Source organism: Sprattus sprattus (assembly GCF_963457725.1).
Source record: "Sprattus sprattus genome assembly, chromosome: 7".
Taxonomy (NCBI): Eukaryota; Metazoa; Chordata; class Actinopteri; order Clupeiformes; family Clupeidae; genus Sprattus; species Sprattus sprattus.
Genome location: NC_137926.1, coordinates 25,977,672 through 25,993,691, shown reverse-complemented (window position 1 = coordinate 25,993,691; position 16,020 = coordinate 25,977,672). Strand labels below are relative to the sequence as shown.

General features: G+C 45.5%; 1 protein-coding gene across 2 annotated transcripts in view; it reads right to left on the bottom strand.

Moving 5' to 3' along the window:
* Positions 1–16,020, bottom strand: part of ppfibp2b (PPFIA binding protein 2b) — a 48,308-nt gene that overhangs the window by 8,547 nt on the left and 23,741 nt on the right. The window contains exons 6-16 of one of the 2 annotated variants that reach the window (XM_080842041.1): positions 12,213–12,353; positions 8,713–8,910; positions 7,664–7,756; positions 5,594–5,705; positions 3,982–4,043; positions 3,753–3,828; positions 3,036–3,142; positions 2,488–2,555; positions 2,007–2,090; positions 1,628–1,688; positions 809–947 (exon numbers count right to left, since the gene is read on the bottom strand). In XM_080842041.1, the coding sequence (XP_080698167.1) occupies positions 809–947; positions 1,628–1,688; positions 2,007–2,090; positions 2,488–2,555; positions 3,036–3,142; positions 3,753–3,828; positions 3,982–4,043; positions 5,594–5,705; positions 7,664–7,756; positions 8,713–8,910; positions 12,213–12,353 (1,141 nt within the window). The remainder of the gene's footprint in view (positions 1–808; positions 948–1,627; positions 1,689–2,006; positions 2,091–2,487; positions 2,556–3,035; positions 3,143–3,752; positions 3,829–3,981; positions 4,044–5,593; positions 5,706–7,663; positions 7,757–8,712; positions 8,911–12,212; positions 12,354–16,020) is intronic. The other variant, XM_080842040.1, reaches the window with a different exon arrangement.

Sequence of the window (16,020 nt, the reverse complement as noted above, 5' to 3'; positions counted from 1 at the left end):
GTGAAGAAGAAGGGACCTCAGACCACTTATTTTGTTCACTCCACTCAACAAAGAGACCGACTCAGCTGTAACAGCATCAGGCCACAATATAATAATAGGAAAATGCTGCCCATCAGGGTCGTGCACATGAGGGGGCTAAGGTTGCTCGGGCAACTGCCCGTTTGCCCTCCTCGACTGAAGTTCCGAAGGAAATACATATATTTTTGAAATAGTATTATGGCTGCAGTACTTCATGTATGCCTAGATAAAATCATTGCAGAATACGCGTCCAGGGGACGGGGGTGTGGCAGTGGCGGTTAGGGAGAGTTTAAAATTATATTGGCAAAATATGTGTTCAGGGGACGGGGTGTGGCAGCGGCGGTTAGTGAGAGTTTAAAATGATATGGGCAAAATATTGCCATGGGACGGGTGCGTGGCAGCTGCGGTGACAAAAATGAACGTGTTGCCCCTTTTTTCCACGTGTTGCCAGAGCAACTGCCCTTCAAAATTCATGTGCATGTCCCTGCTGCCCATAGATAATCTTTTCATCCAGTGGGTTACAAAGAGCTGAAAACAGTCTATGTGAAGCATGAGGCATTCAGTATCTGTCCTTTTTTATTTTTTTTTTAGATATTACAAGCGGCCTTGACCCCGGTCATCTTCATGTGTTTCTGCACATGCAGCCATGTTTTTCTTGCAGTGGAGGGTGGAAATTACTATGAGTGACCAAACAGACTGGAAAGCCAAGCTTTGAAAAAAAAAAGAAGGTAGGGGTGATGCATTTGACCCCCTATGATTGTCAGAGGGGGTCATCAGACAGAGCACTCACTGAGGTTGAACTGGCTGTCCTCGCTGTCGGCTGGGGACAGCTGCCGTGGCGGGGAGTACTTCTCTCTCTCCCCATTCTGTTGCAGCCGGGACAGCTTGCCTGGCAGGGTCCTGTATTTATTACTGTCTACATGATGGTTCTGTGTGCGGGGGGAAAAGCAGGAGTGTGAGATTGGAATCATATTCTTTATGTACAAGACAAGGTTATGAACTACCTTCACGCACACACTCTTATCAATGTGTTTTGTTAACATGTTAACAAACGTAGACCCTTGAGTTTGGTTACTTGGTGTAAGTTATAAAATACAACATGCATGTTTACATTAAATGTTTAGTTATATTATTTTAAAAAGTTTAGTCTTTTTTTTATAATAGTGGACAAATGCTGTGATGTCAGTAATGTTATTCATCATTGGTTAAGTATTAGGGGTTAGGCTAGAAAAAGTACCTGCAGAACAGGCTGTACTGGCTGACCCAAAACATGCTTGCAGTAGTAAAAGAAAGCACATGAAAGAAAGAGAACATGTACACTATGTTAGCCTACTGAGTGACACATTTCCTACATAGTTTCTACAAACAAAGTAGCCATTCACCCCCCCAAGAGTTAGGCATGTTAATCAAATGGAGCGTTTCTGACAGAGTGAGAGGCATACAAAATGGAATGCTTCGCAAAGTTGTCTATGGCAGCACCTTAGCCAAGAATGGTAAGAGACTGCACAAGTTTAGAAGTGGCTCCCAGTAATAAAAACCATATGTTTGTCCCTGGTAAACAAAAATGCCAAACAAGACCAAACAGCAAACCCAGCAAAATGTTTCCAACCTGGTGTACAGATTGGCTCTGCAGCTCCTCCAGACTGGTGGACAGGAGCCGTGGTTGTACCCTGGCAAAAGAGAACCAGAAACAGTGCTTTGCATGGAGTGGATGGCTTTTCCCTGACTAAGCAGCAGCAGTAGCAGCAGGCTGAGTTGAATACATGGGGTGGTCCCTACCTAGCAGCTGAGGCAACAGTGTAATGTGATGTGACAGGCTTAGCTCAACAGGAAATGTTTCTGGGGGTGCTACGAGGCAGGGACATTGGATTGACAGGGTCATCCTCATTTTGTTAGGTGGGCGCTTTGCTTAATTAGACACACCACTCAAGCCCTCTACCTTTAATAAATGATATTCAATAAAACTTTGATAAGTGACCACCACTTACCGATCTACTTGCCACTGTCCATTGTGGTAGCTCATGCTGCTAGGGGTTATTGTGGACTCCATAGCTAGCTGGAAGCTGCGGCAGCTGTGGCAAACAAAGGGAAGAGAGACAGAAAGACAACAAAATCATGAATGAGTACATATTGATGTGAGAGAGAGAATAAGAAGAAGAACTATTGAATGGTGAAAGTGCTGGATGTTAAACTGTGAGATTATTAATCCTCTTAATGGGACAATTTTTTTTTTTTAACATTTTGGGTGATTAATGTGTATATGCATGTCGTATAGGGTCGGATCAATGCACGTTTTTGCATGCATACATCCTGTAGGTCCTCAGTCTCCCTGTGGAATCCACCTCAACTAAACCCTAGCTGCCCTCAATTCTCCAAAGCCTCTGGGATAATGTTGTCTCTAACTTCCCAGTCTGTCCGCATTTGTAGCCAGACGTTTGGAACAGATGACATTTCTGATTTGCCTTTTACCTGGAGTCCATGTCCTTCTGGAGGCACAGGGGAGAGACCAACAGGGGAGAGGAGCCTCTGGAGGACATCTGTCGGGACAGAGAGAGAGTGAGAGAGAGAGTGAGAGAGAGAAAGAGAGTGAGAGAGAGAGAGAGAGAGAGAGAGAGAGAGAGAGAGCAGGTGTGGCAGAAAGCCACCTGAGACTCCAGCCATGTGTTCCTCACACAACAAACAACAGAAGGGATATGTGCTCTCTCACTCTTCTTTTAAAATGCCCACAGGTTAAACAAAACAGAGTTTGATTTGTGACCACCCTAATTCTACCCACTCCAGCCTCTATACATACAATATGTTCATTCACACAGAATTTTAAGATAAAGTTCTAAGAAATGACAAAAGAACATTCTGTAAGTCATTAGACCAGTAAACACAGAGTGTTAATCTGTGTTTAATGTCACTGCTGCTCAATGTGGTGATGAGGGAAAGGACAACCCTGTGGTTGTGCCAGGTGCTCTAACACTAAGAGGGGCTGACAGCGGAGGAAGGCCGCCTGGCCTCGTCTGCCTCACCTCCGATCTCATGATGTCCGAGTGAGCTTTGTGCGTCAGGGCTCTCATCTTCAGACTCCCACTCAGCTCCTCCTCGCTGCTCCCACACAGGAGCTTCTCATTGGTCACTGAGGCCGGGGAGGAAGACAAAAAAGAAAAAAGGCCAGCGTTAGCGCTCGTTCCTAGTTAGTCATGACCATCATCAAGACAGACATTTGTGTGTCATGCTGAGGAGCAATGGACACTTCATGGTCACAGAACTTCAAAGGCTCACTGGTGGCAAAGAGAAACCACACACAATGCTTTATCATTTGTTTGAGTAGGTCATGACCGGGGCGTCGTATAGTTCTGCTGGTGGGTCATTAATACAACCCCACGCTTGCACAGACTTCAGAATTTACATGACAAAACCACTGAGTACTCACGAACAACCATTAAGTGGACATGCAGCTGTGTCTCTTAACCCACTAGCACAGCATGTTTTTAGCATAGCTGAGTTATCTGATTTAGATCATTCAGACCAGCTAATGTAGTTGGAACTCAAGCAAGGCTTTTTTTGCTTCATGGTGGTGGAAAGAGCTACGCTTGCATGTTCCCCTTCATCATTCTTTCCTCTGCTTTGAGCATGTATTACTAGACAGACTGTAAGGTAGTCAAAGGCAGGGCCATTTAGTGACCACGCAGTGTTAGAGGTACCCCGTGAGACCATTTAAGAACGTCAGGACAGGACATGTCTACCTTGAGAGAGAGCCATCACATCCTTCATCTTGTGGTACCGGCCCAAGAGAGCAGTGAGCTCATCGATGTGGCGGTCCTGTGGAGGATGATGGGAAGGAAAAGAGGGTGGGAGAAAACGTAGTCAGTGCCACTACGATCAGACATCAAAATCAACCTTCCAGCAGTGCGTTCCTTGTTTTGAGCCCAATGGAAACAACCGACAACAGAAATAAAATGGAGATATTCTCACCTTCTCATCGTTGGCAGCTAACAAGGACTCCATTCCCATTTTCAGGTGTTGGAGCTCATGATCTGCGGAAAGGTGGAACAGAAAATGTCAGGGCCGGTTGGAAACTTCCGGATGTAAAGTAAGCTGAGTGCATGTGAATGAGGTTAGAGGCAGGCAGTTTGGGAAAGTGTCTCTCCTGTACAGAGCAGCCATGCATGTGATGCCCAGTCCCCTGTGTCTAAATGCCAAAAGTTCATACGCTCTGATGGACAAGGAGAGATGGATGGTTGGTTGGATAGATAGATGGATGAGAAAAGAAAAAGAGGGTGAGGGAGAGAGAAAAGGAGGTAGAGAGGGAGAGTGTTATTCTTTTCTTCTCCACTGTTTCCGCTGTTTCGTCAGGATGTCAAATCTTTTTCAACTTAAGCTTTCCCTTAAGTCTGAGGATTTTAAAGGTCATCCCTTTCTGAGTAGTGGGTCTTTTTTTTCTAAATCGATGACCAAAACTTCATCCAACATCTCCTCAAACGTGGACGAGCATCATTAGTATGGTAATGATGAATCGCTTGCTGATGAGGGTAAATCGGTCTCCAGTGGCTAGGGGATTAAACGTGTGATTATGCTCATGCGAGAAGAAGAAGGAGGATGGGGAATAGAACAGGGGAACTGAGGGCCCATGGGTGGGTGAGACATGCTCTCTCTCTCTCCCTCTCTCCCTCTCTCTTTCTCTCCCTCTCTTTCTCTTTCTCTCTGGAGCTCAAAGGGAGGTTTATGTTCATAGATTACAGCAAGGCAGGGCAGGACTGAGTATACTGCGCTCCAAGGGGGGAAACTGAGGGGACTCTGCTGCTGCAGGGTGCTGGGTGACCATGTGGATCTGTCAGTTTGTGCCCACGCATACACTGTCTCTCTCTAAGACACACAAACACACACACACACACACACACACACACACACACACACACACACACACACACACATGCACGCACACACGTGCCACACACATACACAGCCACCACATGCATGAAAAGACTTTCTCAGAAGCATATACAAACACACATTGGTAAAACACATATACACACACACACACACAACAACATACATAAACATTCATGCACACACACACGCACTCTCTCTCTCACACACACACACAGACACACATGCTTGGGCCTGCAGCTGCTGGTGATGAAATGGGTGTGACAGACATGACAGAGCGCCAGTGTGGATTAGGCTGCGTGACGGGGAGGTAGTGACAACACCAGGAAGGGGAGAGGAGTTGTGTGTGTGTGTGTGTGTGGAGGGGGGCACTGCAGGGAGCTCTGGAAGGCTTACATTTGTCTTTTAGCTTTTTCCTGCACACTTCCTCTGTATTTGGGGGGCATAGGGCCCAGAGAGGGTGGAGGACAGAAAGTGGGGAAAGAGAAAGAGAGAGAGAGAGAGAGAGAGAGAGAGAGAGAGAGAGAGAGAGAGAGAGAGAGAGTTAGAAGCACATAGTGTTAAGTTTTCTCCACACCTCAAACACATGCTAAGTGCCCATGCAGTGTGCATGTGAGATCCCTTTTAGAGACCTGTGTTTAGTTGGGTTATGCCAGCAGCACCCAGGCCTAAGTGCGTTTGGGGTTAGAGGGGCTACCTCTCTCAGTGAAGTCGTTGCTCAGCGCTCCGCGGGACATCAGCTGGCTCTGCAGGCACTCGATCTCAGAGTCCTTAGAGGCTAGGAGCCGCTTCAGCTCTGCAATCTCTGTCTGTGTGAAGAAAAAGACAGCAGCCTCACACCAGGACTAATGACAACCTACTGCCCTCTTAAGGGCTCCAGGCAAACCTCTTTTTTCAATACTTTTTTCAGCACCATGAATATATATATATATATATATATATATACAGTATTATATTTGTAAAATTATAAATTGAAGCATGTTCATACAAACATAATCTTTCTTTCCATGGAATATATTTAACGTTATTTTTTACTATAGAAGTGTCACAGCTGGGTCTGCTCTAATAAGCATTTTTGTGGGACTGGTGTGAGGAGTGTGTTTGAGTGACAGGGTTTGGAAAGGAGAGGAACGCTTCTGACAGCCACAAGATGGGGTCAGCCGAAGGCGCTACTGATGGGAGGTGGTATGGAAGGAGGTAAAGTCATGCAGTTGTGCCATGTGCCGAGGATGATGAATGATGGTGCCTTAGAGTCATACTAGACACACACACACACACACACACGTTCAAAACACATAGCCTTCAGCTAATAAACATCAGGCTACGAACAGCAGTAGGGATTTTTTTAGCCAGTGGACACATGATGAAGGAGGCTGCGAGAGACCCGAATGACAGAGGCAGCACATGGAAGACCAGGGAACAGCACTCAACTAAGGCTGCCTCAAGCAATTCCTGCTTTCTTGTATGTATGTGTGTCTGTGCGTGCATATCTATGTTTGTGGTTGTGTGTGTATATTGATGTTTTACTGCATGAGAGTACTGCACATAGATTAATATCATATATTAGACATACAAAGATATTTTCTTTCGATAAGAAAGATAAATTAGTTCCTTGGATTGCTGTTGTCAGTTCACATTCACACACATTTACACTCAGAAACAAACACGTGCTAACACACGCTCACACACTCCAACTCCTCATTCCTTCCATTCGCTGGTGCAGAAATCATCATTCCTTGAATAACCCAAAGGCAGCGAAGCGTGTTAGGTCCCTGTATCGTTAACTCTGGAAGCATTGAAGAGTTATAGAGCGCTGTCCCTCTAAGTCAATCTCAATCTCAAATAGTGGGACTCTCTCTTTCTCTCTCATTCCATTACCCACTCTTTATAGCCTCTGTATTTGCAGACATATGGAGATCTTGATGATAATGAAGCTCCCCTGTTTTTATGAACTTCAACTTCACAGAAGAGCCCTTTTCTGAGTTTACAAACATCGCTGCACTGACCGTATTCAAGACCAGTGGATGAAATACAGTCTCTTCAGAAAGAAACGACGACACAGGAAGAATGGAGGAAGAGCAAATGATACTCCACAAGTATGGCGTAAAGGGCACAAAAGGGGAAAGTGCAGTGCATTATGGGAACAGATGGACGTGTAAAAGGACGTGCTGAAGACGAGGACGGAGCACATGGATGGAAGAGGAAGAGGAGAATGAGGAAGAGAAGGAGGAGGAGGGGGAAGAAGAGGCACCTGAGCCGTCCGACAGCGCTCCTCCCAGTGCTGTCTCTCGGCCTGAGTCTGCTCGACCGTGAGCTTCAGGCTCGAGAGCTTGGTCATGAGCGACTGGTAACACACATGGAGAGAGTAAGAGATAGACAGCTACAGAAGAGAGAGAGAGAGAGAGAGAGAGAGATAGAGAGAGAGAAAGAGAGAAAGGACACACAAGAAACACAGACAGAAGGAAAAAGAGTGAATGGTAAAGAAGGAGAGAGACAGAGCGAGAAAGCCAAACGAATGCTGAGAAAAGGAGGGTTGTGATCGCCCACCATAACGTGGATCCTGCGCTGGCAAAAGGAGAACCAGGGTTAATATGATCTGGTCAAAGCATTTTAAATGCAGATATTAATAGGCACGACATAAGCATGCTGGACTTAGTATAAGCGGAAAAGACATGTCATAATGTCAAGCTGAGCGGAAATGAAATAGTCAATCTAATCAGATGACTGGTAGAAGTGTGTGAATTGGAGGTGATGGCCGCCGGTGTACCTTTGTGGCCTTCAGCTTCCTCTCATACTGGCTCTTCTCCCCTTCCAGCTCGTCCACCTTATATTTCAGCAGACGCAGCTCCTGCATCAAGGCCTGTCAAAGGCAGAGACACAACACTTCAGACACACCACCACTGACTGCAGTGCATGCCCCAGCAATATCATACCATCTTAGATTTGTCTCTGTCTAGGGATATTATTTCAGGTATAAGTATATTTCAAAAGTATTTAACTTACACCCACTAGAAAAAATGTGATGCTATAGAATCTTTTAGGTTTTATACAAAAATGAGAACAACTGCTGGAAAAACTGGTTATTAGAGACAGGCTGGACAACATCATAAAAGCCCTCCACTCCCAGAAATAGCATCATTCTATAAGATGTAAAAGTAATAGCACCAAAAGAGGGAGTTGTTCTACAGCTGTTTCTAAGGCAGCCCAACACTGTGCAGTTAAACATGGAAAGCTGAAAATGTGAAAGATCTGTGGAGACATTCGGTCAGTGTCCAACACATCAAGGCCAGACCTAGCACAGCCTCCTCACCACAAACCACAAAAAGTGCCCAGTCAGTCAGTCAGTCAGTGAGGGGTCAACCATCACATTACACACAGGCATGCTCACTCATCCAGCAGAACATTACTAGTCTAACAAGACACTACGGCTCCAAGGAAATGCACCGGAAGTCATCACCAGATAAACAAATAGTTCCAAAACCACAACCACCCCCCCACCTCCCACAAAGAAAAGAGTTAGTGTCAGAATTCATGCAGAAAAGACCTCGTCCCTGTGAGTTAAAGCTGTTAAACGACACACAAAGCCTGAGTTAGCAGGACAAACAGCTAAGATCACGCGGCCAGGCGATTTGCCACTCCAACGCAGTCAGGAAGACACCACCAGCACAGCTGCAAGGAGAAAAGCTGTTAAAGTGTTAAAGTGACCCTTCAGAGGGGAGGAAAGGAGCGAGAGAGTGTGGCTCTTGGTCGAGAGGAGTTTCAAAAGCAAAAAGAACCAGTTAGATGTGTGTAAGGCATGTGCGTGTGTGTCCGTACAGCGCTGTGGCTTGTGGGGTCTCCTCTACAGCAACAGTAGTCCTCGGCATCAGGGCCACCCAGGCCTGTGTTGGGGCTCTGGCTGAGGGCCTCGTGGGCCTGGCCCTCTAGAGCCCGCTTCTCCTGGATTCGAGTACTGATCTCCTCCTGAAACTTACACATCTGCTCCTGAAGCTCGCTAATCAGATTTACTACAGACTGAGGAGGAGAAGGAAGGAGAGAGAGGGAGCGAAACGTAAGAAAGGGGAGAACAAAGAGTCAAGCAGGTGAAAAAACAAATAGGATGAAACTATGTAAAAGAATATAGCAGAATGCAGAAATGTGTTGAAAATGACAAAATGGGTTATTACTTAGATGTGGGTTATTGTGTTGGCACTAAACACATAAGTCTTTCGTACAGATCATGACTAAGACGCTTAGCCTTAGTGTAAACACATGTACACAATGTCTCACACTGAAAACATATTTATAACCTTTTTAAAACTTTAATAGATACTTTGAGTTGCTTTTACCATGTTGTTGTTGTTGCGTTAACACTGCCCAGGGACAACTACAGTGAGGGGCCAACCTACTTTGCAAGTCCACTAAGTGCCAATGTGAAAAGTAGTTTGTCTGTGAGCCCGGATCCTGCCCCCTTCTAACAAGGGTTAATTGGAGACCACTGGAGATTTAGGACAGAGCACAGCCGATGGGCATCGAATGTGACAGTGAGACCCTGAAAATTCAGGCCAATGAATCCTCCCTACTGTGAAGAGGGAAGCGTCACAAAGCACTTCACTTCAGCATGTGTTGTTTATTCAAGGATATCCCAAATAAATCTCTGGGACTTATTCTACATGGAGTGACACAAATGCTGGGACTGTGAAGCATTTGTACTTTAGGAAGCCTCATGCCTCATACCCTGTTGACGTTATGTGTGATGATAGGACACATGTCTGACCCCCCCCCCCCCCCCCCCCCCCCACCACGCACACACACACACACACACACACACACACACACACACACACACACACACACACATATAGACACCCACCCCCACCTAAATATAGCAGGCCCCCTCAAGTCTTGTGGGCGAGGGGAGATGTGGGTGGTGAAAGTGCCTTGCGCCTGTGGTATGTTCAAAGCGAGTGCCTGCCATTCCGTGGCGGGAGCGGAGCCGCACAGCTGTCACTGCCGGGGACAGTGTTTGTTGATGAAACAAATGCAACCGGGGCTCGGTTACCACGATGCCCACGTCTGCGGAGCCTCTCTCCGGATGGGGGGAGAGGGAGGGGGGGATTTATGGGACAGAGGTGAAGGAGGGTGACCCGGCAGTGTGTACACCACCACGATCTAACTGAAGACTTCCCGTCTGATACATGCAGCTGGATTCACTGCTGCCAGCAATGCAGACCTTGTATAAATATTTACAACTTTTCACTGCATTACGAAATAACATGATCCAGGCCTTTGGCAGTTTTTTCCCCGGTGGCATGACTTGAATCATTTTTATTTCTGAACTATATATTCCTGCAGACATGACATGTAATATATATTATTATTATTATATTATTATGCATAATATTGGATAAGAAAGATAGAGATCTTGTTAGGATTTCTATGTTTAGCTGTTTTTTATTCGTCAGTAAATAATTGGGGGATTGCATGTTACGCATTACACATCTACCCAGTTGAGTGTCAAAACCACTCATGCACTATATGACTTGGCCATACTTTTGTGTCTCTTGCAATTTCCCATGCTGATTGCCTCCCCTGTCAGCCCCTTTCCCTCTCTCTCTCTCTCTCTCTCTCTCTCTCTCTCTCCCTCTCTTTCTGCATTTCTTTCCCACCCCCTCTGTCTCCTCTGCCCTTTGGGCTAAAGGCTGCGTGTGAGTCTGTGTGACGTGGACGTCCCTGTGTTTCCACAACACTAACTCATGTTCCTCTAAACAGAGCCAGGATACTCTCTGGCTCTGCACCACAGCGGCTGGCTGGCCCTGTGTTTGTACGGAAACAGAGAAAGAAAGAAATCGTTGTTGATTTCAGTGAATCAGCTTGTTGGGGAAAAAACGTTACTCACTCTGGTTCTGATGCTCACCACACCCACACATGTAGATAGAATCAGATAAGCGTGGGTGAGTTGTGTCCTCCTCTGTTTTGGCCAGTAAGGAGTTGGAGGGGACCTTCCACACATAGCCTAGGGTATTGAACTCTCGTATATATATATATATAGAATGATAAACTGGACGTAGACACAGCACATCAGTATGTGGTCTCGTGATGACAGGCTGTTGAGACACTATGGAAAACACTGAGCAGGGGCGTAATGTTGACTGACAGGACACTGGTCAGATGTGTCTTGTATGGAACATTTTTATTGGTGTCTACAGCCCTCTGGGTCCCTCTGCCTGTGAGGACCCCCTGCCAGCCTCCATGGAGGGCGCTGAAGTTTACAACAGCTTTAACAGCTCCACACTCCCACACACAGCTCAATGTCACCCTGAACTTCCAGCATGTCCCCTGTCACAACCAATAGCCAGTAATTGATTTATAACCACGCTACGTTCTGGAGGTGAACTGCTTTGTTTGACAGGTGGATGAATCACTGTGTTTGCTAAATCTGGGCTAGGCTGATTGCCTGAGAAGCTATAAAGCAACCCCAGTTTGATGGCACATAATCTCCTACGTAATAATAACCGGTTGCAATCGAACAGTCTCACATCATGTGTGGCATTGGCTGGGCTTCAGAGAAGACAGGTGCAACATAAGGGCACCAGCACTGCAGCCAGACCATCAGGAAAACATTTTAAGATGATTATTTATGACAAACGCTGTTTGACCGTCTTTCTTTGAGAGTTCTCTAATACAACATGAATTGATAGTGCATTAAGAAGGGGGGTTTCCATGCAAAAATAGGCAAAGAGGGCAGTGTTGTTGTAACACTGTTTCGGTCCAATTCAAAAGAAAAAAACAGAAGTGAAGCACAACTTCGTAAACTTGGTCAAAGAAATGTAGCGGTTTCAGAGAAGTCATTTTACCATGGCGATACACAACATATGCCAATAAAAATGTTGTTTCAACTTATGCTGGTCTATTGTGGTTGGACAGATGGATCGCTTATGAATTGCAAAGTCCTATCATAGCAGATTCTTTGGTAGAAACAAATGTTGGATTGACACTGTATTGTATTGTTTGAAACATGTCACACCCATTCCCTTACAACACAGCACATCACCATGCCCATAATACAGTCCCAAAGACTGGCAGAAGTCACTGAAAGTAAAAGACTACAAAGTTTTAGTGAGAAGTTATGGGAATCTTAACTAGTGTCTAAACTAATGCAGCTGCTGAAACAAAGGATGGGACAAAACAACCCACCCTTTAAAGCAGAAAGAAAGACCCCTTTAAAGTCTGCAGATTCTGCAGATTGAGTCCCCCTTACAGCACCCCTCAGCTCCACCCTCCCCCTCCCCCGGCCCAGACTCGCACTGCTGCTGCGGCTGCTGCGGCTGTGTTACCTCAGCTTTCTGCTGCCTGTCGTCGCTGTTGGCTGGGCTCTGCGGCTCCTCCTCCATGCCCACCATCTTCAGTTTCAGATAGGAAACCTCATCCATCAGATCCAGTTTCTGCGTCTCCAAGGAAGTCCGGCTCAGCAACTCCTGGGCCACACACACGCACACACACAAGTACACGTACACGCAGACACACACAGACACATGTGTGAGCACACACCCACATGGAAGCGAGCGGTGGAGTGTTACGGCATACAGTCTGTGAGAGGCCGCCGCTGCTGCTGCTCCACTGGGCACACACAGACTTTCTCCCCGCGCAAACAGCTCTGTTTGAGCCAAGCAACGCTAAATACATACACACACTATGTGCTCTATTTTTACTTCCTCTGTCTCCTCAACATGCAAGGGGCGAGGAAGGGGGTGGGGGGTGAGAGAGTGGGAGAGAAAATGAGAGGGATCTGGAGAGAGAAAGGGGATTCTACATTCCTTTGGATTCTTCGGGGTCTTAACAACTTTATGCAGGATTCTGAGACCAGGTAGAAGTTCTGGGAAAAGAGGTGTGTGTGTGTGTGTGTGTGTGTGTGTGTGTGTGTGTGTGTGTGTGTGTGTGTGTGTGTGTGTGTGTGTGTGTGTGTGTGTGTGTGTGTGTGTATGTGTGCAGGGGTGCAACTGCCCAGTGTCAGGGGGGTATGCAGCAACAATTTTGGCGCCCCCCCCCCCCACACGTTTTTTTTTTCTCTTTTCTTAAACAAATAAATAAGCGTGCCAGACATCATCATGTATGGGCTTTAAATAATAAAGGTTTATTTTAAAGTATATCAGCCACTGCATACACTGCATACACACACACACACACAAAAAAATATATATATATTAGTAACAATGTTAACAAATAATAAACAGTTGCAAACATTTACATTATAATGTTAACCATTGCAACATAATGCCTTAAAACGCAAAAGTAAGCCTACAAATAGAGATCTTTTAAGGTGAGGATGTGTAACAATGCTGCTACCAAAATATTCTACAGTGCTCTTTAGTTGCTACTAAATAATAACACGCCGTGCCTTTGCACTTGCCCATTTATCTAGTATTGCATCATGCCAACAGATAGCCTGAATGTTTGACAGCACAGCTAACATGAACAGTTAATGGTAACCAGAGTTACGTTTCCAGCTTCTTGTTAATTACTGTGAATGTTACCAGAGCCCGTCTGCCACCTTATATTTACCAGTTGTTATTTTGCCTTAATAAAATTGAGATGTGTCATACATGGGATTACAGTAGGGTTTACCCAAATCTAAATGTAGCTATCATCAGCCTAATTGATGAGGCTTAAGCTAGCCATAAACCCCCATTTGGCTGCTACATTTCTATGTTTGCAAACGCTAGCTAGCCTGCTAGCTAGTCTGTTAACATTATTTACAAGCCTACAAGCACAAACGTAAAGTCACCTTAAAACCTACCTGTTGCCTTTCACCTTCCACTTATTTAATTGCTGTTGCATCCCCTGACATGGCTTCTCCTTTTCCCTCTTTCTTTTTCTGTTTTCAGCTCCCGACAGCTTTTTTGCTTTATCCATCTTCCATCCAACCAACTCACTACTCCTAGCCTAGTTCTAATTGCCTGTGTGTTCAGCGGTCACGGCGCTCACGCTCCCTCTTCTATGTCAAAATTCTATTATGGAATCTTAAGAGATGAGGCGCCTACTCTAGACTGTTTAGTCCTCTTAAATGTTATATAACATTAAGGAAATGCAGAAATGATTTAGAAACGCACAACAGCAGCTACATATAGAAAATTCTCCAAACATTTTTTTTTTTTTTTTTTTACCATCGCTTTGGCGCCTCCATGGTGCGGCGCCCCTATGCGCCGCATACAGCGCATACCCACTTTTTGCGCCACTGTATAATGTGTGTCTGTGTGTAACTGAGGGGTTGTATATATTTCATATGAATAAGGGGCTGTACAAGTGTGCACAAAACTGTGTGCATATGTGCGTGAGTTACGATCAGAGGACTGGTTGTCATAGTAAATATAGTAAATATGGAGCACAAACATGCTCACACCCTTCTCTGTTTCCCAGTGTCATTACTTTCAGTTCCTGTCGTTCATCAGAAAAAATCTCCTGGCTTCTGTTTAATAATGCCTTATATGAGCTAAAGCTAATGGCTATATATAGCTGTTTACTTGACAAATCAAACCAAATGGTGAACATGACGGTGGCAACAGAAAATGCAAGGTAATCTAATAATCCAAATTTAACTGGTGTGATTCTATTCCTGCGAAGGGAAAGGATAACGTCCATGAGAGCTCTCCAGATTAAAAAAGTTATGAAGACAAATGCAGCTCTTTAAAAAAAGAAAATCCATTAGGCTACTAATGACACTGGGCAACATTTGCAACCTGATCTTGCCATTGCCTCGACGGTCCTCAACAATTTAAAAGCAATCACGGTGCCGCAGTGCACAACCACAAAGTTTAAACCCGCTAAAGCCCTCCCTTCATAACTTGTTATGAGGTAAATCGGATGATGGCTTATCAGTTTATCCAATCTGGATCTCCGGCCTGTGGCCTGAAACTGGATCTAGCTGTGTTTTGACTGTACAGCACTGTCTTGCTCACTCACAAACACATGCATGGGACGCTCTCAGTGACTCGTCTTAATTCAGCTCCATGCCTTGGGAGCAGGGAGGCTACAGAGACGTGTGACTCTGGCACACTGAGTTGCCTTGTCCCTCGGGTCCCAGCAGGCAGAGACAGGGGACACGTGGAGGCTCTATCTCACCCTGTGCCCTCCTTAAACTGCTGACATTCCTTCTGGATATGATTGTTGCCATGGAAGCAGGGATAGGGGAGAGGGTGGGGGCAGGACAGGATAGACACACAAAAAGTCCCAGAGAAACAATCTTCCTTTTAAGGAGCTCAGTATTTCCCCCACTGTGGTTTGTGGCAACGTGGGATGTCGTATGAGCTGGGACAGATATTTGGAGCTCAGCTAGTCTAATGGGGCACAGATTTAATAAACGGACGGGGAGACTTGTCGACCCACACATGGTGACAGGGGAGGTCTGTGTCGGGGAGCTCAAGGCGAGGGCCAAAAAATATATGTGAGGTGTGGATGAGGGAATTAACAGGGAGCCGCCGGCCTGTGAAATGCATTCTGAGCGTGGTGTCGAGGAGAGAATAGATGGATGGATGGATGAAAGAGAGAAAAGAAGAGAAACCAACTCATCTGCTCCCCATGAGAGAAATCTCTGGGATGTTCATCTTAGCCATAGTTTCCATGCAAAACACAATACTGAAATATCATCTGAGGCAAGTAACAAAAAAATTGTGGGCGGAGGCCAATAACTGGCACTCCTAACAATTGATTGTTGTTTGAAATGTACTGTTTCAAAAGAGAGGTCAAGTCCAAAGCATATATATCACTAGTAGAAACAAGAGCCATAAAAGAGGACTATACAGAATGCTAAAGTTCCAGTGACTGGAATGGTGTGATCTTTTCTTCCCTTCCTCTCTCTCTCTCTTTCCCTCCTTCTTTCTCTTTGTCCCTCTTGTGGAGAGCTTATAGTTTGATCTCTGTAAACAGCAAAATTGGAAATGTAATTACATTGAAGGCCTAGCATCCACTACAAACTATCTTAACTGTGCAGCAGAGATGGCAAAGACAGCACAACATATGCACTCTCCCCTGACACTTATCAGAGGACTTTTGATGTCAACTCAGTGAAGCTGTTTGTTCTACTGCCACACACACACACACACACACACACACACACACACACACACACAGAGCCTTAGGTGCTATGCA